This window comes from Delphinus delphis, chromosome 3 (assembly GCF_949987515.2).
Source record: "Delphinus delphis chromosome 3, mDelDel1.2, whole genome shotgun sequence".
In the NCBI taxonomy this organism is placed as follows: domain Eukaryota; kingdom Metazoa; phylum Chordata; class Mammalia; order Artiodactyla; family Delphinidae; genus Delphinus; species Delphinus delphis.
The window spans coordinates 93,540,592-93,568,548 of record NC_082685.1 but is presented as its reverse complement, the minus strand read 5'-3'; the positions used below and the strand labels follow the sequence as shown (position 1 = coordinate 93,568,548).

Here is a 27,957-nt window from a genome sequence, read left to right as displayed (position 1 = left end):
GCCGGTGGCTGGGGTTCTGGGACACCGCTACCTGCCACTCCGCAGCCGCGCTGGAAAGATCCGGGATGTGCCGGCAGGGGGAGATGTGGAGGGGTGGGGTGGAGGCCCCTGGGTTTGGTCTTTGATTCCGGAGGGAAGAGAGAGCAGCTTGGAGAAAGCAAGACGGAATCGAGGGGTTTGCCTCACGCCCCCTCCCCGAGGTAGCGGAGACGTCGCGGCAGCCGCTTGCCGGGCGCTCACGCAGCAGTCGGGGAACAGGGACAGCAGCCCCCGAGCCGGAACCTCCCTCCTGCCTCGGGTTACCGCCGCCCCGACCTGGGGAAGAGAAGCGGCTGCCGCGCTGCCCCCCTCAGCGCCCCGGCCGCGTGGCTTGCCGCTTATTTTCCCAGCTGGCAAGCGTCGCGCTGCAGACAAGGGAATGCCTGTGGTGAGTTGTTTATTTTGTTGAAGTTTGCGGTGGGCCAGAGGGACGTGAGGGGTGAGCGGCAGGCAGCGGCCGGGACTATTTTGTTTAGGTCTCCGTCCACCTGTGTGGTATAAATCTGCCAGCCTCGGGGCGGCGAGAACCAGGGTGAGAAAACCCCAGCCCTCCAAAAGGCCCCTTCTTGCCCCTTGTAGACCTAGAACCACCTTTGCTTCTCCACTTTTGGAATCGGCTGGATCCTAGCTAACACTACCCCCACGCCCCTGATCAGTGCTTCCCGCCCCCGCTGCGAACAGGGCTGGCGTTCCAAAGGGGAGTCAGCGCCCACTCCCCGGGGACAGCTTGCTATTGAAGTTCCTCCCGGGTACCCTCCCCCGTTCCTTGAGGATAGGGGAGCTGAGGACTTGATACGAGGGGCTCTTGTGAAATTAGTGGGAACTTGTTTGGGCTGCTTCCGGCATGAAGTCGGTTCAGGGGTGTCGGGTCAGCCCATTAGTACAAACTGGGATTTGGGTTGGCCAGAGTTTCCCAGCCTGCAGGCTGGGGGGAAGTAAGCGGTTGGCTCCCGGCGGAGCTCAGAGGAACCCCCGGGGCTGATGGCAGTCGCGGCAGCGGCTGCGTTTGCCTGGAAGAAAAGCTTAAATACATTAGCGAGCTGGTAAAGCTTTTAAGGCCTTCTCGGGAATGAGTGGCTGGGTAATGAGAGGTTAATTTTGTTTGGAAGGGAAGGCTGCGCTGGTTTCCTGAGATAAATGGACAGGAAGCGCATTACCTCCGCGCGCTGGCAAGCGACTCCAAAATGCTTTTTGCACCTGCCGCTTTGAGTGGTGCGAGCCGCGGCTGAGCCCGAAGGGATCGCGGGGGCCGGTTGTATACGCTCGGGTGATGAGCCCCACGCACGCCCCAGGCCCTCTACTTCCGGGGGCGCAGCGCTTACCCCTGGCTCTGGGACTCTCCTCTCACATCCAGGTCCTGCGTGTTCCGGAGCTCAGGGATCCCCTGATCCCGCCAAGCCCCCTCCAGGAACGGAAGGGTTAAGAATGATGTAAGTACAATATACAAGCTGCTTGCCGCTGGGCTGTCGGACTCCGGGCTCCTTCACCCCTGCCTTGCGTAGGGTGGACTGGGGAACAGCAGGGGAGCCTTTACTCTAAAATGGGTTGCACAAATCGCAACCCCGGGTCTGATTCCTGGCTCCTCTGCCCCCGGTGATCTGTTAGAGACCTCGTGTTAGATTTCTGGAAATGGAGATTCTGTATATTAACAGGGGGACAGTTAAGACATCATGTAAAGGTTCAGGATAAGAAACCACATCTTGTTTAGAATCCATTAATGTTGCTGGCATGTATTTTAATTCTACCCATTTTGCACGGATGCTTTGCTGTGTCCCCTAATTATACTGTTCCAGTCTCATCTTTTTTTTCCTGAAAACAAAGACGCAGGAGGAAAGAGTACAAGTGGCAAGAAACAGGGTGGATTTGTGAATTGTGCAAGCTGTCACTTCACGATTTTTTTTCTGATTAAAATGTAAAAACTTTTATAAGTCATCGATTTTATGTTTGTGTTCTAGCTCCCTCCCCAGATTTTTCTTTGTAGAGTCTTAAAATCCTCCTTAACTTGCAGCATACTAGCTGCGGGAGTGGATGCGCTGTAAGTGACCATTCACTACGCTCTTGCTTCCCAAGCTGATTCGGGATCTTACTAACAGTCCGAATTTACCCCGCCAATGTGTCAACTAGACTAATGTCTTGAAAATAGGAACCACCTTGTGGTTTAATTGTGAAAATTAACGTTTTCCTCTAGCAGGCTGAACACTTATGCAGCAATAAAAAGTGAATTGTTAGGCGTATAAATATTAAGCTTGTCAAATTTTACAACAGAGGAGCAGTAAAGTGCCTTAGAAAAAATGAAGTTTTTCCTCTAAAGAACAACAGCTCCATTTCAGGACACCAGGATTTGCAGTGACTCGAGGGTGCCCTCTGTTGATAAAATCTAGAGCATCCGTGTACTTAAGGAGCAGGATGTAGGAGGGAGAAGAGGAAAGGCGGGGAAATCATAGAAAATCAGGAGTGAAAAGACTCAAACTAAACTGAATTTGATCCTTAACTCTTGGTTATATGTTTTAAAGTATGGTCAATAAAGTAGGATGCTTCTTTCATAGGGGTCGAATTAAATCTTGGGTTAAGGAAGAAGAAACATCTTACTGTTAGTCTTTGCTAGCAAAATACTTTGAAAGATAGTGTTCACATTTGATTACTATTTAAAAGACACTTACCAGTATTTCATTAACTTGATTTCATTTGTAATATGTAGTAATTGTAAGAGAGTAAATTTTTGATTTACAACACAGTATCATCTAAAAATCATATCAGATAACTCCCCCCAAAATGTCATTTCTCCAGGCAACTCTGAAGCTACTATTAAGCATATTATAGATACACACAAGGTTTGGATTATATCTTGGGCAGTGAAAGGTGTGTTTACCACTTGAGTCATCATAGTACGTAATAAGTAAGTAATGAAAAGTTGCAGTAAAAATAGATAGGCATCCTTCATTAGGGACCTAGTGGTTTGTATAATTCAGAATGCGTCTAATGAGTAAGCTGGAGCGTTGGAAGGTTTGTCCTCAATTATCCTGGTCCATTGATTAGCACTTTTTAACATGTTGGAATATTAACGTGTCCGTGGTTGATACGAAATTCCTAATTAGAGATTCTAAGTAATGTAGCAGGTAGGGTTGCAGACTATGACTTGGATATCAGTGAATTTAAAATGGCAGCCCTTTGCCGTTTGGAGAAGGGCAAAGACAAGGGCAGTACGAAGTGGCTCCCGGCCTTTGAGGCCATTCTTGAGATTAGATACCACTTCACACCTACTCATAACAAATTAGAACCTATCATCAATCTCACAACATGCTTTCCTGTATCTCCACTGGCAACCTCTTTTCTGGCAGACAATTGGTTTTCCCTCATTTTGGGATCCATTCAATCGCAAAAGTAGAAACCGACCTGCCATTGGGTTAATTTGCTAATAGACGATGAAAATTTGTGGAAAAGCCACTGAGCAACAAGAAATCATGGCATAATTATTCTACACTGCATTAAAAACTTACTATCCTCATTAATCTAATTACACTGTAGCCGAACACGTTGAAGTTCGCCCGCTCTCAGACCCCTCCCCGCAGCTTTCAGGAAGGGAAATGTCAAAGGAACAAGAACACCGGAGCCTCGCACAGCTGCCAGCGAACTCCGTCGGGAGCTGGCGGGTAGCTTCCCAGCCTATCCGATTTGTTCCGGACCGTGGGTCACATTCGGATTTCCAACGCGACTGGGTGCTAGCTTTACCAAAAGTCCGCAACAGGCTAAGAACGCGGTTCCGCAGATGTGATTGGCTGCGAAGGGACCTGCCGCAAGGCTCAGGGTAAAAGCGTCCGCTTCCTCCAAGGAGCCGTAGCCGTAGCTGGAGCTGGAGGGACAGAGTGAGGGTGATGAAAAAGAAATTTTTAATAAAAGTCATGGAGGGAGGTTGAACCTGATCACATTAATTCAAGGAGAGGTCAAAGGCCGGTGCCTTCGTAACGACGCCAGGACAAAGTTGCTGTCGCCTGTTTCAATTGGGTGCGAGGAAACAGTAAATCGCAGAACGGGGTGGAGGGAGAGCAGAGGAGGGAGCCGGAGGGAGGCTGGGCCCGGGCGCGAAGGACAGGATTCGCAGCGGGCGGACGCGGAACCCGAACTACACGGGGCAGGCAGAAAGAAGGAGGAGGCACGGAGGTGGGGGCGCTTTGGGCCCTACGAGTGGCGGGCTGGGCCCAGAGCGTCCGCCTCTCAGCCAATGGAGGTAGAGGGAGGGGCGAGGTCGGGGTGGGGACGACTCGGATTGGCGGGTGTAGGGCGGGCGGGGCGGCAGTGAGGGGCTGAGATTGATTGAGAGCTGGGCAGACGCGGAAAGATATCCTGGCCGGCGGTGGCCGCTGGTTGGGGCTGCGTGCTCCTCATTTTCGTCCACACCCGAGCTCCACGCCTGGTGAGCCCACGCTGGCCGCGGCCAGGGCGCCCGCGCGCTGCAGGTCGGGCCCCTCACTCGCTCACGGTCTTTGTGTCTTCTCTCCCGCCCCTTCTCCCTCCGCCCGCCGCCGTCTCCGGCCGCCACGATGCCACTGCGCCCTGTTGCCGCCGCCGCCAACTCGCTCCGCCCGCGGCGCACTGCTCGCTGCGGCGGTGGCGGCGGCCCGTGCTCGACGCGGGCCTGAAGGAGGAAGAAGAGGAAGCGAGGCGCGTCCTCCGGCCCATGCCGCAGCCACGGCCCGGGACCTGCCACGGCGCCCGCGCCGCCGCCCTCGCCGGAGCCCACGAGACCTGCATGGACGGGCATGGGCTTGAGAGCAGCATCTTCCTGCGCCGCCGCCGCCGCCCTCGCCGCTGCCGCCGGGGCTGAGCAGTGCCCCCGCCCCCGGCTCTGCCCGCCGCCCCTGGCGTTGCTGCTTCTGTTGCTGCTCAGCCTCGGGCTGCTTCACGCAGGTATGAGGCGCGCGCGCGAGGGGAGCCAGCTCTAGGGCCGAGTGCTTTGTTCCCCGACACCCCCGGTCCCGTAGGCGCTTGCCGGGGCGGAAGGCGGCGTGGCGCGACGGGAAAGGCCTCGCTAGCCCCTGCCATGCACCTTAGCTGGGCTCGCGGGGCGGCGGCAGGAACACACCCACTGACCGAGCGGAGCGCCCGGGGCGCAGAGGAGAGGCCTCTTCCCCTCCCTCCCGCCTTCCCAGCCTTCTGCTCGGACCGTTGATAAATCTCCCCTCCAACAGCCACTTATCAAAGATGTAGCGGGCGGGGGCTGCGCACCCGAGACAAATGTTCCGGATGCTTTATTGCTCTCTGCATTGGTGTTTACTGAAAGTCAGGCTGGGATCAGGTTTCCGCAGCCGCCGCCGCCGCCTCGGTGGGGTGACTAGGAGCCTTGTGCTGCTTCTCTGGAGTTGGGGGTGGCGGCGAGGCGAAGAAATCGCACCAGATGGAAAGATTTTCACCAGAGCTGGAAAACCTGGGGGTTAATCTCGAAGTAACTTAAACTTTTTAAAACTGGGATTTCTTTCATATTTGCGAAAGCTGCTTTTAATTCAGCTTTCAACCTCTTTGGAAAAACTCGTGCTTTGTGGCTAGCCGCGTGTTTTCGGGTTCCAGGAGAGGCTGACAGATGTCTTGCCTTCTGGAGGTTTGGCGCTTCCCCTATGGAAGCAGCGGTGAGGAATCTGTTCTTAACGAAGTAAGCCTTCTTCGTTCTTCTTAGCGAAGATGAGCCTTTTAGCATGTTTTAACCTACTTATCTTTTTAAAATCGTTTCATTAACACGATGTTATATGTGAGTTGCATTTCAATAAAGCTGGGGAAAAAATCTAGGACACTCTTTACTAATAAGTACCACTTCTAGGAGCAGATCTAGACAAAGAATTTTTTTATACCAAATTGAAAGATAATTTATCTTGTAGTTTGAGCACACTTAGAGCATTAGGTAAGTTTTCCTTCGCGATCTTTTTGTCCTGTATTTGTAGGACAGCAGTCACAACGCTCTGATCTGGAGAATACTGAACTTTAATGCCGCCCAACTGTACGGAGTAATTCTTATTTATTTACTAAGTCATAGCAGCAGTGTTAAAAATCCAGGAGGTCTTTTAAGTAATAGGGAAAAAATGTGGCATTTGAGGAGGCGACTTAATTTACTTTGCATAACTTTGCATTGTGATGTAACAGCTGCATTTTAACACTGTCACTTGTGGAAACAGACCGAAGTCTTAATAGTGTAAATAGCAAGTTTTACGATGATTAAGGTTTTAAATTAGTGACTTTAGAACCTTAGAAAATAAAGTCAGTTTGCTTATGGTTACATGGAAAATTTTTTATGACGTGTCAAAAAATCTGCTCAGGAGGGTTTTGTGTGAAAAAAATAAGTGTCCATAATGTCAAAGTGTAGGTTGCTTGAAATGGAAATTGAAGTGGTAGGCAGGACTGTGTCCCTCTTGACTACTTGGATATCGTTTCCTTTAGTTGCCATTGGGTCCTATAACAGGATTGGAATGTGGTCCTTGAAGATTTCTTCGCTGGCCCATGAAAGGCCTAAGAAGTTGGTTTAAAAGTTTAGAAAATTAAGGTGCCTTAGTTCAAGAACTTGGAATGTGAAACTCCTCTCAGTATCCTAATGTGCTCACGCTGAAGTCACCATTAGATTCTACCCAGAGTTGCTGTGGTGAGTGGTATCTGTGGACAGCTTGTTGGAATGGAGCAGTTAATCTGGTTATAGAAAAGAGGGCTCCTTTTTGAGAGATTTCTTTGAAGAGCAGTGCTATTGAAATGCAGGGGGTGTTTCTCAGAGCAGGGAGCCTAGCCGAGTGCTCTTTACAGATGGGCTACCATATGTTTGATGCCTGGATCCATATAATTTGCCTCTGCACCCCATATGGCTCTGCATTTCACTTAATTCACTTCAGCATGTCTGATTTCTTTTATTATAAACTGGTGATTGGGCTGCAGATTCACACGCGCAGTCCGGACATTGAGGAAACTGTCTTGAATGGTGAGGTCTTTATGTCTGGATCATTAATGAAAGCTATAGACCCACAAATCCCTTAGTAAGTTTCATTTACCGGAATGAAAATACTGTCACATCATAGATGATCTGATTTGAAAAATAGATCTGTAGCTGCAGATTTTGAATTCTGCCCTTGGGAAATGAAAAGAATACTTTTATTCACTTTTTTTTTTTTTTTCCCTTAAGCAAACCTCTGCGCTTCCTGAATGGAGATCCAATATGGGAGTTCCTTGCTTACTCATACACTTCATGGCCTTCTTGGCTGCATCCTTGAAATTGTTTCTGCTCTGCATTGTCTTGGTATTTTGACAGGAGGCTTACTTTACCGCCTATAACAGGCAAAGTGCACATTGTCATTATAAATTCATGAAGCCTGGATGTTTCTGGGTGTATGCTGCAAATTAGTCATTATACAGGAGCCTGTGATGGGGCTGAAACTGCTGACCCAAATGCACTTTCTCTCTATTTAGCCCTCCTCCCTCCCATCTTCTCTATTCAAAAAGTCTGTTAGAAACCTCATCCAAAACAAAGGAACCCAAGGAGTTTTGTTTTATGTGAGATTTCTCAAAGGAATCGGCACCCACCTGCTATGAAAAAGCGAGAGGGGAGGAAGGAAAGGAACAAAAAAGGAGCTGGGAATCTAAATTCTGCTTTTCTCTTTCTTTCTGAACAGTTGAATCTGCATTTCCATGCTGGTCTTACTTCTGATATTTTATGACTATTTGAAATAATTATTAGTAAGTGTATGCTTGGCTAGATTTTATAGGCCATAACAAAGAATAGGCACTGCAAGTTTAGCAGAAAGTTCTTGTGCTGTCATTTATATGTTGTCCAAGAACTGTTCATTACTGAGTGATCTTGGCCCATATTTTATTTTCTTGCTTACTGCTTACTGTGAAGCTGATTTTAAAAGAAATACTGTAGTTACGTCTTTTTTTAAGCTATCAAGTACTGTCTTGAGAATCAGGCATTTAGTAGAGATGTGACATGTGGAGGAATGAAAACAGGATTTGAGGAAAGGCACCATGCTCTGGGCTTCATACTAGCTGTTTACAATCCAGCCAGGACAAGGCCTTTAGTGTCCCTTTGTCTTGATTTTCCCATCTGTAAAATGGGTTTAATACCATTTGGGGGGTTGTTGGTTGGTTGTATTTTTTTGTTCGCATTTTTGCTTTTTTGAGTAAAAATAGTTGAAAAATGATTTGATCTACTTTATAGAGAGGAATTCTATAAATATCAACTTTAGAATGAGCAAACATAAAAGGGACCAAACACATCAAGATGTATTTGATTTTTTTAAGTGCGATTTAGTGATAGCTGTAAATTCATAGCTCCAAAATATTAAAATATTTTAATCTCTTTTACTTGTGTTAAATCAAATATCCAATCTTGACTATATTTTTCCCTTTTTGGTTTTTGAAATTTAAGAATGGTTGGGAAAGTGCCTTAAGAGGTTGTCATTTCCTACCTTTTGTTTCCCCAGCTGATGCCATGAGCAGAGATTACAGGCTATTTTATTCAGATTTAAAAGCAGTTTACTACTGAAAAGATTAAAATAACTTTCTAAGATGATTATTAGGATTAGTTTTAAGTCTTTATCAGGTAAATTACTAAATCTTGATATTATCCTGAAGTTTTGTTATGCCTAAATCTTGAATAATTATACATTTAATAATACTCTACTGACTGATTTCCCCCCCATAGATATTTTATGCCTAGAAAAGATCACAGAGTTTACTGTAGAACAACCTACTCATTTCTCATATGAGGAACCTAAGACTTGACACTGAGGCTCCTCCATGGTTGAGAGACCTATAAAGGATGGGCAAAAGTAATACAGATACGCGTTACAGTTCATTTGTATAAAATTTGAGGTGGATGATAAAGAAAATTGTTTCTCATTTCACTAATCCTGGTGTTCCCATTTTAAGGAATATAGTGTTAAACTGATTGGTGCACACCACTGACCTAGTCTTGGCAGTTCATTGTGTTTTTTGTGCTTTGAGAGATTTTACACATTTTTATATGAGAAGCTAGGGGCAAGCCATAATTTGAAAACTGACTTTTTAAATAGTAGGGCAGTAATCACATGATTTTTCATTCATTTTAGCTTGACTTAAATCATTAAGTTAATGTGAATTAATCATTAAGTTTATGTGAATTGTTGATTTAGGGGAAAAGTAGTTTATATATACTCTAATAATTCTGTCTCTGGTTCTGTTTCTGGAAGAAAACATAGTTGGTGGGATCACCTGTCAGTGTTACGTACTTTTTGATTTAGTGTACTTTTACTGGTGAACTATTTAGGAGCTGGAATCCTAGTGTGGTTGATGTTATGGGATAAGTGAATACCTAGCTTGGTCAAATCAATCACTTCATTTTTTTAAGGGAACATTTACACTTTGTATTGATAGAAACCAGGAGATTAAGTGTTAATTTATATGCAATTTGTTGATAAACATTCCTCAAGAAATGCAGACTAACTTAGTACCTGGATTTTTTCCTGATATTCTTTGCCTATAGCCATAGTAGAATCGGGTAAAGGTGTTTTAACTAATCATGCTGTAATTTAGGAGTTTCCCTTCCCTGAGGTGTGCAGGCTTTACTCGTGGTTTTGTGCATAGACAGTGATTTCCAAAGCACATTACTTACGCAGTTTTCAAAATCAAAACAAAGTTCATATCTTTGACTTGGTCTTAAAGCAAAGACATCTTTCTCAAAATCTATAAACAATAGCAAAGTTGATAAAATATTTCGTTTATCATTCCCTTGTAATTTTACCCTAAGAACACTGGGCTAGACTCCTGTTTACTCACAATGGCCCATGCTTTAGTTTCAAGTTAACTAGCTGCATGCAGTGTTTCTCCCAGTGGCTTACTTTGTGAGAGGCCAAGAAGCACAATACAGCCCTATTTCTGAAGGCCTTCTTAAAATAGGAGTATATGAAATAGAACAAACAGTTCCCAGAGGAGAATGTCATTTTCTCATGTAGCTCAGGAAGTTGTGAAGCATTTAAAAAATGTTTGTTCTTATCTTCTTTCTCATAGGTGACTGCCAACAGCCAGCCCAATGTCGAATCCAGAAATGTACCACAGACTTTGTGTTCCTGACTTCAAACCTGAACTCTGCCATTGATGGCTTTGACTCTGAGTTTTGCAAGGCTCTGCGTGCCTATGCCGGCTGCACCCAGCGAACTTCAAAAGCCTGCCGTGGTAACCTAGTATACCATTCTGCTGTGTTGGGTATCAGTGACCTCATGAGCCAGAGGAACTGTTCTAAGGACGGACCCACATCCTCCACAAACCCTGAAGTGACCCATGACCCTTGTAACTATCATAGCCACGCGGGAGCGAGAGAACACAGGGGAGGGGACCAGAACCCTCCTAATTACCTTTTTTGTGGCTTGTTCGGAGATCCTCACCTTAGAACTTTCAAGGATCACTTCCAGACATGCAAAGTGGAAGGGGCCTGGCCACTCATAGATAATAATTATCTTTCAGTTCAAGTGACGAATGTGCCTGTGGTCCCTGGATCCAGTGCTACTGCTACAGATAAGGCAAGTGTACTTTTTTCTTCTTTCCAATAACTTTCAGAGTTTGATTCTTCAGGCAACTTTTGCAGTGTGATACAAAAGACCTAGTTTAAAAGGAGCTTCTCTTGGTCATCTTGGCACGCAGGGTGGATGAAGGATTAAATGAAAATTACTTGGTAAAAAATTTCTCAGTGGAATTCTAGGGCTTATGTAAAATGTGGGTCTAAATTTAAATAGGCAGTGATATGAAAAATAAAAAGTAAACATTGAAGTTGGGTTCTCTAGGGAAAAGGCAGGCTTGCTTAATGAAAAAAAAAAGTTCTTTATTTTTTCAGTGGTTTCATTTTTAAGTGCAGATGTGTGTGGCTCTTGAAGAAATCCATGTTCAGATTTATCAGATGACTGAAATGGGTGTTCTGAATAAAGAACGCTGTGAAGCCAGAGGCAGTAACCCATCAGGAAATTTTATTGGGAACTTGGAAGCTATAGTAAAATGTAATGGCTATAAGCCAGCTTCTCAGTGGCAAGCCCACAGTGGTGTTTTAGTTCCTAACCTAGTGGTGACCAAGGAAGTTAAGAATTGGATATTGCAGAGCAGTGATTTATAACCCCATGTCATCTCAGGATAAAAATGTAAGTCAGCCTGAGGGGAAAACTGACATAGTTAAGTTAAACTTACCCTGTCTAGCTGCCAGTGTATGTGGTTGTTGTTTGTTTGTTTTAAAGAAACTAATACTGAATAGAGATCCTCTAAGCCAATTTTAAGGCACCAGTGTCTTAGTGCAAGTAGGTGGAGAGGAGCTATGACTGGCTTTCCAGTTGCCAGTCCGAGCTGATTCAGGTGTTAATAAATAAAGCAGTCAAAAAGGGTTGTCCATGAAAATAGCATCCCAAGTAAGCAGCTCCTTCACCGTCTCCTCCAACCACAAAATCACATATACAGGTTTTCTCATCTTGCTTGATTTCCTTTGTTTATCTTTTCATCAGTTGGTTTAGGCTAAAATATAATTGACAGGGAACAAGCTTTTATAATACTTAACGACTGTTCTTTTGATTCCAGGACACCTCCCTTGCCTCCAAACATATGTGGCATAGTCATTAAGTGAATTTAAATTATTTTACTTCACATTTTGTGGAGGGAATTTTACAGCATCTCCAGAGATGTATGGAGACACCCCGGGGGTGTCACAAATCTAAGATTAGAAGTCATTGCTCTGAACAAAGACTATTACATCGATCTAGACAAATTAGGGGGACTTAAACTATTTACGCTTCAACTCCCAATAAAGCCCAAGCTTACCTTTCCAAATCTTATATCTCAAACTTTTCTTCCTCTGTGTTTTACAAGTATGCAAGTAATTTTTCCTATCTGTATATTAAAATATGTATTTGCTGTATGTTATGATATGAAGTTAGTATAATTATGAAGTCATAAGACAAGCCATGGGCAAAAAATCCATCATTATTGCAGTCATAGGATATAAAACCTGAGAATAGTATTTGGAAAGACATAACACTGAAAATTCAAGAAGACAGTTCCATTAGGAATGTAGAAAATCATCAAAATTATTGTGTAAATAATTGAGGGCTTGGAGTGGTATCCTTCAAACGATACTTTTGAGATTAATAAGTGCTGTGTGCCTGGGAAAATACAGTTGACCCTTGAACAACATGGGTTTGAACTGCACCAGTCCACTTACGTGGATTTTTTTCCAGTAGTAAATACTACAGTACTACATGATCCATGGTTGGTTGAATCCTTGGGTGCAGAACTCTCGATACAGAGGGCCAGCTATAAAGTTATATGTGAATTTTCAACTGCACAGGGGTCTTTGCCCCTAATCCTCCTGTTGTTCAGGGGTCAGCTATATTGTTTCTTTTCACAAGCCCAAAGTTTTGTTTTCCAAGCCTTCCATCCAGTCACATGTCACTTCTGTTTGGTGTTCAACCTTTCAAAATATTATACTTTTTACTGATCATGTTGAAAATATTTGGGGACAACTGGTTACCTTATGAGTATTAACATTATATAAATGGAACAGTTGACACTGAAGGACTTCAGATCATTCTATTTCAGTTGTGGTTGAATCTCTCATAGTTTTTAGCAAATAAATAAATGCAATTTGTTTTCTCCCTCACTTTGGTAAGGATCAAAGATTTTACCCATTCCAGAAAGGAGAGGGGAAAAATTATCCTCTAACATAAATTCAAGCAGACAGTGAGAATGTTTGGTCTTTAATTGCACTATTGGAAAGTATTTCCCCACATCTGGTGACCATGCTGTTCAGCAACAAATTACTCTATGACCCCTAGTAGTTGTTTCTTTCCTTCTTCTTTTTGTAACTCTCTCCAAAGCCCCCAAAAGCATCTGGAAGGTTACTGTTGAGGGCCTGTCTCCATGTTGGTATGGCTTCTGCTGGTGAAACCAAACAAAGGCCTAAAATTTTGCACTGCAATTTCCTTTTACCAACCCAGGGCCAAAATGAACCCTTTTAAAAATTCTAAGCAATGAAAAAATGATGGCAATAAAAATAAAAACAATGAGACAAAAAAGTACATAAGAAATAAGTTCCAAAAAAGATCTAATTTTTTTTCCTTGATGTCTACTGTAATACTGTTTTCAAGAAACCTTTAAGAAGAATTTTTTATATGAGTCCCAGCTTTACTGAGACCTTAAATACATACATAGACCAGCTATTGGATAACCCAGCACTGCACATTGCGGATACTGTGTCATCCTGTGGTCAAGCATTTTTAATGACCTATGTGCTCAGTGTCACTAGATTTAAAGACTGACCAATGATGTCATATCATAGAGGCTGGCTGGTTGTGATGCCGAAATTATAGTATTTAAGCAAACATTCATTTCACCACCTTCAGCACTAAACTGAAGCACTAGACTCAGGTGTTTTGCTCAGGGAAGTCCCTAAGGCAACTCAGTCCTGGTAACCTGGCTTCTTAAGCAAGTCATCTTCAAGGCTGTCTTTGTGAGCTCTACCTGCCCCTAAACACCCACGTTTCAAACCTCATCACGAAAAGACAAAGCTTGGGGGGAAAAAAAATCTAAACTACAGAGTCACCTGTATACTCAAGGGGTCATTTATTAGCTAAGACTTTTCCTTATCCACATGGCAAGCAGTGAGTGTAGGGCAGCAAGACCTGCAGTGCTTGACAGTTTGGCCTCATCTTCCCTTGTCTACTTTCTCTCCCCGTTCCCCGGGAAACGTCGGTCATGCTGCGTGCAGGTATGCCTTCTCACGGCCACTGGGTTTATGTCGTGCCCTCCACCAGCCTGTTGGGGATCCCTTCCCAGGAGTCTGTATGGTTGGCCACCTTGCCAGCTAGATGTGTTCCTAAAGGGGAGACCAGGGCTATTTTTTCATCTCTCCCCGCCCTGGGGCTGCCAGGGTTCCTGGCACACCTGCACACCTCTGCTGAGATCCATGTCAGCTCTGGGCCACCTTCTACACCTTTGGCTGTAAGGGGCAGCTTCTGGCCTGCAGGCACTCTGCGGGAGAGAGATGAGAGAGGGGGCAGGCTTAGAACTGGCAGCGCTGGCTACATGGGAAGAAAAGCAGTTTCTGTTTTGGGCTGGGGGTGGGGGAGGGGACACAATGCCAGTATCTCTCCTGGGCCTCACACAGGTAAATAACCAGGTCATCTGTGGGGATGCTGGGCTTCTGTAACTTCTCTTCCACATTCTCTTTGCCAGCCTCTCAGTCTCAACTCCTTTTTACTTCATTCTGTGCATCTATGTATCCCTGTTTATGTGGATTTAATAAGGAATTGTATATGCCATGATTACAGGTGATTTTGGTATAAATTATTTTATGAAAGGATTCTGCACTTTACAAATGTATTCCTAGTAACATGTATTAAAAGCACCAGTCTCTCAGGTGCATTTAAAATGATTCCTTTAACCAAAAAATTTCAAGGATGAATGTATTACACACCTAAATGATGGCAATATTTTTAAAAATTACTCTGTACAAATAATTGGTATACCTTTGCTTTGTTTTCCCTTTTGTTTTAACGTAATCATGTCCTTTCTCATCACTCTAGCTTTTGTATGCTGTTCTTCAAACTCAGTGAAACAAAACTGCAAGTAGGAGGGGAGATTGAGATGACTGCAGGTCCTTTATAGATCTTCAGATTTTTCTGTACTTCATCCTTTAGTGAGAGAAGGTGGTTTACCTTCAGGCAGTTTGACTTTGGGGAAGAGGTGTGTTCTTTGTGCTTGACCAAGCCGGGTGGCTGTTGAACAGGTACTCTGAGGTGCCTTGTGAATTCTTGCTGCTGCCATGGGCCACCAGCTCCCAGTGACCCCATGGGCAGTAGCTTTCAGTGCCTATCCAAAGCATGGTAAGAGACCCTGTCTTTGAAAGTCCATAATTATCCCTAAGTCTCGAACTCTAGCTGCTTTCTGGGAAATTTCCTGAAAACTTCCACTGGTTGATGATACTAGAGATACAGGAAGACTTAGTCCCTTTGACCCATTCTTGCTTACTATCTTCATCAAACTGCATAACCCAAGGTGTTCCCTGATGATAAAATACTCTTCACTTGTAGGGTCCTAGAGCATGATTGGATCCTGTGCTCCTTTCTGATGCCCCTTAGCATGAACTGTTGTTCGACAATCAAATGTGGGCATGTAAACCAATGTTCTGGGTCATTCTCTGTTGGTTACAAAATCAGAGCAGACGCGCCTGCATTGCAAAGGCTTTCCACTGTCTTTTTTAGGCATATCTTTGGATCAAGGTTTGGAAATCTGTCCTCTCTTGACCCTAGGCCTAGTGCATTTTTTTGTAGCCAAGTTTTTGTAACCAATTATGTTTTTAGTATCTTCATGGAGACAATGTGAGCTACACAGTGGTGATCATTCTTATTTTTGTGGACTAAGGAAGATGCCTTATCCTTCCCTCTGCCAGATTGTGATTTGAATACATGGACACTGTGCTTTCGTGCAACATTGTTACAGAAGGGACAGGTGGCAGTTTCTTTGAGAATATAGAGCCCTTTCCTTCCAGAGAGCACAAGCTGTCTTGCAGATACATTGTAACTAATCCTTAAAATCTGAGGTTGCTCTTTGTTTTGTTACGATTATCTGTTATGCAGCTAATTCTTGCCATCTTTTTAAGATTTGCATCTTGTCATGGTCCTCCTTGTTTTGCAGAAATGCTAAAAAAAAAAAGTTATAACACCAGTTGAGGCATATTGCAGAACAGATGGGAAAGAAGTTTGCAGTTGTAGCTCCCAGCTTGTATACTATATTCATTTCTCTGATAAAATGTATAATGTGGTGCTGCATTTGAAACACCCAGCATTAAAGGGCCTATTATGCATGGGAGATGCAGAGGTGAATGTTGTCTCTGCCTCAGTCTAAGCACATAACTAAACTTTGCAGCAGTCAGTGGAGAATTGTGGGTTTGTGTGTGGGGGAAAAAAAGCCATTTGCAGGGTTTCTTCTTAGAACGTTGGTGGCCCACATTATAAGCTGGTTCCAAGAGCTGCGAGTTTTCTCGGGTGTCAGGAAGGACCAGGAGGTTGGGCCGGAGAGATGGGCTGCTGTACCCAGGGCCTGACTGTCCCTGCTGGTCACCATCACAGGCCAGTGTTCTTACTCCTAGGATTTGTCACAGTCTCCCTTTTCACTTCCCACTGTTCAGGTGGCCCCTCACCTGCACCCAGGTCTCCTCACTCCTGTATACCCTAGCAGGCTCTAGAACCCTGGATGCCACTGTTGAAAGGTTATTGATCTTTGATTTAATACCAGAAAGCTTTCTAGGGAATTTGACCATCAGTATCACCAGTTCTTAGTTAAAATCATTTTTTCAGGGTTCCATCTCATCTTTAAGACACATGAAAACATGTCTTAGATAACCTTATCCTCCCTGAATTCACTTATTGTAGAGATAATATTGAAACATTAAAGAATAGTTTTTAGAAAAGCAGAAATCAGCTATAATTGCAGGTGGTAGTATTTCTATTTGTCCTTTTCTGTTTCCTGCATAGCTCTCGTTTGTACTGGATTGTAAGGTCTCAGGCCCAGAAACTATTCAGCTTTGCTTCATAGAACTATATGAAACTTCAGCAGATTGCCTGGAGGTAAAAGTATATGTGGGCAAAGGAAGAAGGAAAAGAAGGAGAAATTATTAGCTCCATGATATATCTGTAAGTGTGAAAGATCATTTTGTAAGGTGAAAATGGGCCTGCCTTGTTTATTCTTTATGCTGTACTTTCCAAACAAGATACACCTTTATATTGTTCATACAGATTCATGTACTCTGGGTAATGAGTCTTTTATCATCTTTCTGTTCTCTGGAATAGAATGAAGAAATACGGAAGATGTTAGTGGAAACTGTCTAAAAATGTATAAAATTTGTGTCTGTGTATCTTGTCAGTTTTATATTTTGAATCTCTCTGTGCCGCTCCCTCTGTGCCAGATGTGGTTTGGAAGGACAAAAAGGACCTTCGTAATCCCCCATTTATAAGAGAAATTAACCCAACGCCTGCCTGAGCCAGCCAGGATTCCATGCGAGTGCTGTGGGCCTCTACTCCTTTAAAACAAATCCACACTCCTTCATAGTTTAAACCAGAGGCAGGAGGCCAAGTCTGATGCACAGCTGAGAGTTAGAACTTGTTTTTCTGTCACATTTCCAAATGTTTCTCTCTGCCCTGTTAAATTTTCTTTGAGTTAACATTTTGAGAGGAAGGGGCAAGAAGGAAACATTGGATGGTTGGTACTTTTTTTGTTGGCTTCAATTAATGCTAACCAAACAGTTTCTGCCTGTGCGGAATGTGGGATAGTTACCTACAGTGTTGAACAATGAAAAATGCTACCTTACCCATTTTGTCTTTATTTGTTTTGACTGTAGTAGAACTTGCTCTTCCACTGTTTTGAATTTTGTGTTCTCATGGGTGGGGTAACTTCAGGACTTCTTAAACTGCTCAGCTTGTCAGTAAGTAATAACTAACAAGAATGGCAGCACTCATCTAAGATGCAGAATTTAGCTGGAGAGCCTTGTAGTGAAAACATGATGCTGTCGGGTCTAGAAAGAACTTCACGTGAAGTTGGGTCTGTGGAGAGAGGAGCTCTGTATGTCCCAGTTAGCTGGTTATTAAGAGCTGGAGCCCAAAGTACCTTTGCTGCTGCTGGTGGGGTTCTTTCAGTGTTGGAACTTAGTATACACACTGTGGATAGAATTGATGTGACAGCATTTAAATACTAACTTCCCATCTGCTCTGCATGTGCTCCTGAAAAAAGGGGGTCAGGGTTTAATCTTTCCGTCTAAAGGTGTGGGTGAGTACACACATAAGCACACGTGTGCATTTATGTGGTGTTCATGCTTTCCCCGCTCCCTGCCTCAGGAAAATGAAGACAGAAGGATATTGTTTTGTAACTTTCCAGTTAACTGGCTTCTTGGAATATATGGTCACTGCCTGTAACCACCTCGTTCCTGGCCTTTGCTTTTTTTTTTAATAGCCCTGGGAACCTGCAATTGAACCTACAAGTGACAGAGTGTGAGTGTATTGTGGAGACCTTCAAGCCCTTTTGCTTTTTAAATCACCAAAACTGAAAAATGATCAATGAGACTGTGATTTCCTAATCCCCATTGGTTTGGGAAACAGCTGTGCTGAACCCTGGCCCTGTGCCCATCCCCCCCATCCCCCCCCCCCAATTAGGAGGGAGATCCCTAAAAGCAAGACTTGCTAGGGCAGATTCCTGCCCCTAGAGTTATTGCCTCTGGCCCTGGCTGTCACCTTTCAGAATATTTTTAGCCTCTGGTCTAAAGCACAGTGGCAGCCTCGGCCTGTAATACTGTCTACACATATCTAACTTCGCATCTAGCAGTGTAGTGAGTTCCTATATTTGCTGGCCTCCTCAATGCAAAGTCCGAACACAACAAACAAGAAGTTCCGTTTGGAGTTCTCTGAGTGCCAAGACTGTGAGGACCAGAGGCCTTTCCTCCCCAAACTCAGCTCTGGTCTGTACAAGGAAACTGGCCGATTTCCCTGTCTCTGAGCCTATTTCTACTTCCAGCCTTCCTTGTTTTAAGTGTACAGAAATTTCCCTTTGGAAGTCGACATTTTTTTTGCCTGTCCCTTTTATGTGTCATCCCAGGGCCTGCTTCCCTTTCTCTCTCACATGCTCTTTCCAGCCACTGAGCTTAATGCTTCTCCCCTGGACCACCCTAGCAGCCTCAACTGTGGGTGTCCTTTCCCTCTGGTTTGGTTTCTTCTTTCTCCATCTGCTGCCAAGAACCCCTCCAGCAGCCAAGGCAGCCCTTGTTCCTGCATGTATTACCTAGGGCAACACTGAAGAATAAATAAGTCTGATCCATTCCGTTTCTCTGGAATCCTGTACATGTTTCTAGAACAGAGCTCTGTGGAAAGAGACTCATGAGCATAGAGAAACCTATTTTGATATCCTTAGAAGGTAGGAGATTTTTATAGTCTCATTCAGGACTTAAAAGAAGTCTAGAGTAAGATTTTTAACCTGCCACCCTCCTCTTAAACACATGTACTACTGTCTTCCTGTTAGTATCTTGTCCTACTCCAATGAAATTACTTAAGAAACTATACTCTTATAGATCTTAAGTTCAGATTTCCTATAGGTAGATAGCTGATATGTAGGCTGAGTCGGAATGGTAAAATTACATTCGGTTCATCGAGTTCACACCTTCCTGACAGATTTTTTTTTCTTAGTTTTTCAGGAAAATTATCAATGACATCAGTTATTAACCAATGCAACATTTTTTCCTTAAGTATGGTACATACACTCTCCTAGGTTTTGTATGAAACTGTTCAAACAGAAAGTTATTCTAAATGAATATGCTTTTGTTTCCTGCTCCACAAAAGGGAGAGAGATCCAGAGTTCTCCCCAGTCCAGCCGAGATACTTCCTTATGGTGCTTCAGAGCTTCCTAGGCTCAGACTCCTCAACATTTATAAAAACTGACCCTCTGAAGTTAAGATTATGTGTTTTAGAGCTGGAGATACAGCACGTGTGTTTATTTCTTTGAAGCATGTGCCCTTTTGGGAATGGTTTCTTGTTTTGCTCAGCCTTGAGGACTGAGTGTAGAGGCTGTACTCCACTGATCTGGTAAGAGCAAAGGGGCCATGGGCACAGCGTTCTCTTATTCTCCCACAGTCGCCTGTTTTTTCAACCTATAATTGCACCCAGAGGATCTGAGGAAGTAGACTTATCAGCTAATTATATGAAATAAAATTAATTTTAGCTTCCTTAACACAAGCAGAATCTTAATTAGGTACATATCAAAATTGTTTCTGTATGTTCCAGGCTGATTTCTGTGACTTTCAGTTTGGTTTGCGGGCCCATCTTAATCCAAGAGATGGAGTCCCTTGATCTTAAAGTCGAGTTCTGCTATTAGAGAAATCTAGTAAGGTCCTGCACTTGCAGTGCCAGATGGCCTGATTAAACACCAATAAATGTTTCTTCCAAAATACAATAAGCACAAATAGTTAAGTGCACAGCCTGTGGGGAATTCTACTGTTTGAAAACTTCTGTGCAGCACTTTGCAAGGCTGTCGAGCCTGGGGAAGCTCTGTCTGTGCATTGCCAAGGCAATGCCTGGTTCTCTGGGCTACGTCGTTTTCAGTTAATTTTTTTTTTTTACTTTCCTGGTGGAAAGGAGAGGCAGCTGCCTCTGAATATTGGTATTTCACAGCAAACCTTAAATCCTTATGGCCTTACTCGTGTGGAAAGGTTGATTTGTAGCTGCTCTCTTGCTCTTCCTAAGAGACCCGTTGGGTGGTAAAGATCTCAGGGAATGAAACATTAAAAATGAATGAGGGGACTGGAGTAGTTTGTCTGAGGTGAGGGTTGGGAGGGGCTGGGCGGGGGAGGTTTAACAAAAGGCACTGGTGTTTTAAATGCACAGAAATGCCATCCATCAATAATAAATGGTGTGGCATAGAACAGATGTGCCAAATTGAGTTATTACAGCATATGGATCAGTTCATAGAGGGGGGAAAGTAAGCAGCATAGCTGGTGTTTTTAAATTATCTGTTGGAGAGCTTTAGAATACATTTTTGAATGTCCTGTTTTTACCCTCTGACAGCTGCTAGTTGGAAATAGAAAACGTGTGGAATTACCAAACATGCCAATTAAATTTTGAGTGTTTTTAAAGTAAGAATTATTGAGAGTGAATAAATTTTTTTTTTTTTCTGAAGAGGGAGACAGAATCTGGAAATGAATTTCTGGCCCTTCATGGCTGAGTGCCTGCTTTTTAAGACCTCGAGTTGTAATTAATTGTATGAGGAATGAAATTACATTACAAAACTTAAGTCATGTGAAACTGTTACCTAGTGTTTTCTACTACATTGATTATATCTCTAGGTATCTCTTCAGTACTTACTTAAACTACAGAGGACCACTCAGGAAACTTCTCTCAGGCTTTGAGGTTGCTTCATTACCCTCAGCATCTTGATTCAAGGGCTAATTCTATACATATGCTCCGAGCGAATTATTTCACCTAAAGGAGGAACAACAAGAGAAATACCAGCTTCGTTGTCTCATAGAGAAAATCACTCCTAGGAAATTGGACAGACAGAAATCCATTAGGTAAACTGGAATATTTTGTAAGTGTAGATAGTATGCAGCGGTCAAGCTTTGAGTTTTACTTGATCTTCTAGAAGTAATGGGAGTTACTGTCAGTGTCACAGGCATAGCAGAGGACAATAACGTGAGAGTGTTTGAAATGACTCCCGAGTTGGAATTGGTGGACTTGGTGAGAGCTGGAACTATTCCACTCATCTTAATATTGACCCTTGCTTGCCTTTTTAGAAACTTGTTTGGAATTGGATCTCTCTGGTGTGTTGTCGCAACAAAACTAATTCCTCTGTGTTTTTCCTAAGGTGAACTAAAAAGTACTTAATTCTTGCAGATAACGCCAAGTTGGTTTAAATTTGAGGTTTGTTAGACTGGAAGGACAAATGGCCTAGCTGTTGTAGAAGAGTTCATTTACTCTTTGAGTGTGGATGTTCTAGTTGAAAATGAGGAGAGTGGCTGTATGAAAAGTCTGTTACTCTTATTGTAGCCGTCTGTATTAACTTTCAACTCTTCAGGTGCAGAATTTACTTGAATAAATCTTTTTCACCTCCAAGGGATCCCAGCTTACCTTAAAAAAGCACTTGTCAAACTGTCTTTAGAGCCACCAAATAAATCTATTTTATAGTCCCATTAGATATCTAGCTCAAAATCCCACTCGCTCTGGAAGGTCGTATGGTTGGATGCACAACAAATTTCCTGAAATCATCTCTGGTACACCTCCTTCAGGTTGTTAGGAAGGTGTTGAAATGTGAGAAGGCTGGTCATGAAATTAAATTGTGGCTCAGGGTAATTAGGAAGGGAGAAAACCAAGCATTTTCTTAGTGCATTGTCTGGGTTTTAGTTGCAGCTGCAAACAATGGATATGAATTTAACCAGTTGCTACAGTGCAGCTGGTTCAGATGTGGCTTTATAACTGGCTGAAGTGAAATGAACAGGCTGGAAAATTCCAGTTAGGTAACACTGGTGGTAACACGTGGAATTAAATAGTGTGAGCAAATGCTGGCCGAGCTGGGGAAAAAGCCCTTCGGACATAAACTTGAGGGTGGTGGTGAGGACTTGTAGAGAGCGGGGTGGGGAGGGGCCGGCATGGCCTTTTAAACAAGGGTCTATTGTTTTGATTAGCCCCCTTGCAGGAGGTGGAAGGTTCCCTCCATCCAGAGTAATCTGTAGAGTGTTTGGCTTGTCTACCTCCCTCCTTGACTGAAGTCACCTGATACTTCTTTTTTTCTTCAAGAAGAAAGAATAATTGGGATTGACACATACACTCTATTGATGCTATGTATAAAATAGAAAACTGATGGGAGCATACTGTACAGCACAGGGAACTCTACTTAATGCACTGTGGTGACCTAAATGGGCGGGAAGTCCAAAAGGAGAGGGATAGGTGTGTATGTATGGCTGATTCGTTTTGCTGTGCAGTAGAAGCTAACACAACATTGTAAAGTTTTGCTGTGCAGTAGAAGCTAACACAACATTGTAAAGTAACTATACTCCAGTAAAGATTAATTTAAAATAAAATAGTTCTCTGAAAAAAAAAAAAAGAAGAAGAAGCTGTTACCTCAGTTATTGACAATAACTCAGATCTCAAAGCATAGTCTTTTTTCCCCCTTGGGGACCGTTTTCCCACCTGTGTGACCCAGAAGGCCCTGTCTCTTCCTCGTCATCTTCCTTCCATCCCCTGCGGCAGAGATGTTGAGGATGTTGGAGACAAGGTGCTCAAGGTTCATTTTTTTTTAATAATTGTTCTAATTAAGGAAATAAAATCAGTTCACTCAAGGGAAGCTTTTGTATTATCAGTAGTTTTTTCTCCATGAATTGTCTGCTTAACTTGGCGGGTTGAGAGTTGACTGGGGAACAGATTTCTGAGAAGTCGAAGGGCCATCGTGCTGTTTGGGGAAAACATTTGCTGTAACTAGGTTTAGGGTATTTAGTCTGCCAGTGCTTGGGAGCTGCATTTGCTAAGTGAGTTTGCTGTCACAGCGATTAGTCAGTCATGTGAAACATTTGATTAAGGGACTTAAGAGAAATCTTTCCTGAGGCACATGATTGGTAGCTGTTGCTGGGATGGCCCCCTCCTCAGCTTTCCATTTCCTCCCTCAGTGTTTATAAGTAAGTTTGTAGTGATGAGTCATGGGATATGGTTTTAGCGTCCAAGGGAGAAACTTTTTAGAAATTGAAGTTCTGGTACGGGGCTTCCCTGGTGGCGCAGTGGTTGAGAGTCTGCCTGCCGATGCAGGGGATGCGGGTTCGTGCCCCGGTCCAGGAAGATCCCACCTGCCGCGGAGCGGCTAGGCCCATGAGCCATGGCCGCTGAGCCTGTGCATCCGGAGCCTGTGCTCCGCAACGGGAGAGGCCACAACAGTGAGAGGCCCGCGTACGGCAAAAAAAAAAAAAAAAAAAAATTTCTGGTAGGTTTATTGTTAATTAAGCCACTTAGAGCTTCTGCATAACTGAGAACGGAATCTTTTTTTCTCAGAGCTCTACCACAGCTCATCTGTTTTTGGAAGGAGACAAGATATAAATTACCAATAAAAATTGCCTGTATCCCAACAACAGCATTGTTCTGTCTTAGGAAAATGAACATTTTTTCCGGAGGCACATTCCCCGGATCTGTGTTAAATTATCATTCCAAATACATAGGACTTTTAAAAGTTTCCCTAACAGTGACACCATTCACTTGCAAGGCAGAAGCAAAGAGGCCTAGTCTGGAGATTCTGCCTCTAGCCATTCAACTCCAGAATGGAGAGCAGCTCTTGCCACACAAGGATGCACCGTCCCGTATCCCTCCCATCGTGTTAAACTTTGTACGCGTTCCTTCCCACAGATCACCATCATCTTCAAAGCCCACCGCGAGTGTACAGATCAGAAAGTATACCAAGCTGTGACAGATGACCTGCCAGCTGCCTTTGTGGATGGCAGCACCAGTGGAGGGGACGGCGACATCAAGAGCCTGCGTATCGTGGAGAGGGAGAGCGGCCGCTACGTGGAGATGCACGCTCGCTACATAGGGACCACGGTGTTCGTGCGGCAGCTGGGTCGCTACCTGACCCTCGCCGTCCGCATGCCTGAAGACCTGGCCATGTCCTACGAGGAGAGCCAGGACCTGCAGCTGTGTGTGAACGGCTGCCCCCTGAGCGAGCGCATCGATGACGGGCAGGGCCAGGTGTCTGCCATCCTAGGGCACAGCCTGCCTCACACGTCCTCGGCCCAGGCCTGGCCTGGCTACACACTGGAGACTGCTAACGCTCAATGCCACGAGAAGATGCCGGTGAAGGACATCTATTTCCAGTCCTGTGTCTTTGACCTGCTCACCACGGGGGATGCCAACTTCACTGCCGCAGCCCACAGTGCCTTGGAAGACGTGGCGGCACTGCACCCCAGGAAAGAACGCTGGCACATTTTCCCAAGCAGTGGCCTCGGGACTCCCCGTGGAGACAGCCATCTGTCTGTCAGTCTAGGCCTCGCGTGCTCCATCCTTATCGTGTTTTTGTAGGGGTTGTCTTTGTTTTGTTTCTGTTTTTGTCTATAACAAAATTTTAAAATATATATTGTCATAATATATTGAGTAAAAGAGTATATATGTATATACCATGTATATGACAGGATGTTTGTCCTGGGACACCCACCTGATTGTACATATTGTGTTTGACTGTTTTCACGTCTGTTGGATGTAGTGTTCTTTGATTGTATCGATTTTGTTTTGCAGTTTTGTGAAATGTTTTATAATGTCCCTGCCTGGGGACCTGTTAGAAAGCACTTTATTTTTTATATATTAAATATTTATGTGTGTACCTGGTTAGTATGTATATAGTACACGTGCACAGACACCATACGCAGCGTTCCCTTTGAAGATGACCGGTGACGTTGTTTGTAGCTCTTCCTGGCTGCGCCCTCCTGTCCTTTCCCACTGCTGCTCATCCCATGCACGCAGCTTTCACCTGCCGCCTCCTGGGGCAGCTGCCTCGTTCCTTTGAACTAGGTCCTTACCCTCTTCTTCTGCCCTTGCTCGATGTGGAAGGACAGTTAACCCCCCTCCAGGTGCTTTTGGCTGTTTAAACACTGATTCTAGGCCCTCTTCCTCTTTTACAGCTGTCACTTTTTCGGAGGGTGGGGAGAATGTTAGTACCGTTCTTATTAACTAGGATTGTTATATCTGAGCACTTATAGTATGGTAGGTTGAATGAAAACTGCTGTTTTTATAGGTCAGAAGGGGCTAGTGATGACAATTTCATAGATAAATACCAGGCATCTTGCTAGACCCCGGCAGCTCTCAGAATTTTGTCATCCCGTGTCCTTGTGTAAACTGTAGCTTTTCCCTCTTTTAACTCTATTCTACATTGAACGAACAAAACGCAAAAACATAAATTGAGTGATCATGCCTTGCTCTTATCTCTGTAATTTGTACAAGCGCACATTCTTAGCCTTCTCTTCCTTGGCTGTTTGGGCTCAGAAACACACTGCTGCCTGTGTTCACGCCCAGTAAGCCCTCCTCAGTCTCACTTTAGGACCCCAGGGACTGAGGTTTGTTAGATTCTTGCTTTAACATCAAGGCCCAGATCCCATCACAAAGTTTTCCTCTTCCTTGCCCTCCACACCGAGGCCTTCCTCAGCCTTTGACACATCTGTGTGCATAATGGAGTGGACTGGGGCGCTCATGACAGAAGCGCTTCCTTGGCCTGACTCTGTATGTAGCTAACTCTGGGTGCTGGTTAGTCCAGACATTCGCACTGGGCAGTATTGCACCCCAGGTGGCCTCTCGATTTAATCAGATACTCTCCCTCTTAACATCAGTAGGTGACTATTATTTAGTCATTTTACTTTATAGTAATTTCACCAAGCTACAGAGAAACTCCTTGCCTCTTCAATTCCATTGTTGGCACCTCTTGCAAAAGGAAAACACCACCAACAAAAGGCAAGAACGGTAACTGAGAACATGAACTCCAGGCTAGGTAGGTTTATGTTGTTACATCTAAAATGTAAATGTATGGTTCCAAGAATTAGTGGTAATATTTATACTTTACCCTAATCATTTACGTAAATGCAAACAAAAGTTAGTGAACTTTAAATTTCACAGCAGAATCTTTGGGTCAAGATTCTGCTTAGTTTTAGTTGGCCAGGTAATTTCTTCCTTTTGCCATGTCCTGTTGATAAGTGGCACTGCCAGAGGCCCAGACTGGCAGGAAAGAGGATGTCATTTTGTGAAGTTCTGTTTCTTCGTGAACTGATCGATCAGTCACAGGATGGAGATGTGGGTTCATCCAGAGGTGGCAAACCTCCTCTCGACCATCTTCTGGTATATGAGAGAATAATCTTGGCCAGTCTGGGAAAATCCTGAAGGCATCCTGCTTACAGAGGGTTGAAACCCAAACCTGTTATCCTTATATAAGAGCTGGACCGGGGGCCTACCTACCATCAGCTCTGAGCCGTGACTTCTTTTGTTCACTTACAGAATCCTGTGCCAGGTTAGAAGGTATAGTTAGCTAGTAATTTTGACGTAATTTGAGTAGAATGAAGGAAAAATATTTAGGGTACTTCTAACCACTATTTTTGTGCAAATAGTCTAAAAGTGAAGTAAAAACAGTAGAAGTTTTCTACAGTGTCTGGGTTTAGAGTGTATATGATTAACATACCTTTGTCCTTTTCAGGGAAAGCAAAACAACCACCTCTGCTAATAGTTGGGAAAAGAAAATTGGGTTGTTTTGCCCATATCATTTACCTGGAAAGGATGCTTAAAAGCATCCTACATCACTATTATTAGTACCAGTGTATTTAGCTGTTCTCCCTTTATAGTCAGTATCTCTGTATGACACTGAGGCCCTCCCCACAGATAACTGTTTCAGAAATACAGGTATTTCTCTAGAGAAGGGCCTGGTTTATCTTCTCCAGTTTCTTTCGTAGAATGTCTAAAGAAAATGCTACTTGCACATGTTGGTTTTTGAAATCCTCCTTAACCAGAAGAGTGTCGGGTCATACTAACACATAGGTAGGATGTAGCTGTTCAAACGTCTTCTGGGGGAGCTTAAACTTGTGGGAAAACACTGGTTTTCACAGATGCTCCACGTGGCTGTCTTTAAAAGACTCGAAACATTTTTTTGTCCTTCTCTTTGTTATGCTTGGAAACTCCCACAGTGTGTAGAGTCTTTGCAAAGAAACCTTTAGATGTGGTTCATAGGTATATGAATAAGTATCTGTGTAAAACAGTGAGTGTGCAGTGTGTAAATACTTTAAATTATGGTAGAAAAATAAAGTTACATACCATCCTGTGGAATGTTTGTTCTGTGATTGTAGTGACACCTGCTGGAAGAGCCGAGAAATAGCAGAAGAAAGGGAGTGAGGGTGTGTTTGTGCAAAATCCTTTATGGTTACTGACAGTAAGTTGTACAACTTGTCCACAGACTCATTTTCTAAACTATATCACTACTGTGGTTTTTCCTTTTTAAATTTTAAGCAGTTGCAGATAAGTCAGTATTATCCCAAAGGTCTGTCTTTAGTATTAGTTTTGGGCCCCTGCAGACATGGGACCTGCATTTGGTTCTTTGAAGGCAGCCTGGATGGCAACAACTTAGTCCTGGTGGGGAGGATCTTGGGGGGCAGGATTTTCTGGCTTTGGAAACTTCTGTAAATCCCCACTTCTTGGGTGTTCCAGAAAGAGACATCACAAGACTGTAAGTTAGTCTTTGTTCACGAAACATGCCAAAGGGTAGAAAAGCTTGAAAAAGAATTAAACCCAAACTGAAGGCACAGAAAAGCACTGTTAGTGCTACTAGGTAGAATATTAAATGGAGCCAATTCTGATTGGGGAAAACATATATAATCATTTCTTAAAGAGAAAGTTAATCCTTACACTTAGT

The 27,957-nt window shown here is 43.8% G+C and overlaps 1 protein-coding gene across 1 annotated transcript; it reads left to right on the top strand.

Moving 5' to 3' along the window:
• The first annotated feature begins 239 nt into the window (after positions 1-239).
• On the top strand, positions 240-27,957 carry RGMB (repulsive guidance molecule BMP co-receptor b). Its single transcript, XM_060009110.2, has 4 exons — positions 240-427; positions 4,679-4,944; positions 10,051-10,559; positions 23,931-27,957. The coding sequence occupies exons 2-4, from the start codon at positions 4,797-4,799 to the stop codon at positions 24,597-24,599; spliced, it is 1,326 nt and encodes a 441-aa protein (XP_059865093.1). The 5' UTR covers positions 240-427; positions 4,679-4,796; the 3' UTR covers positions 24,600-27,957.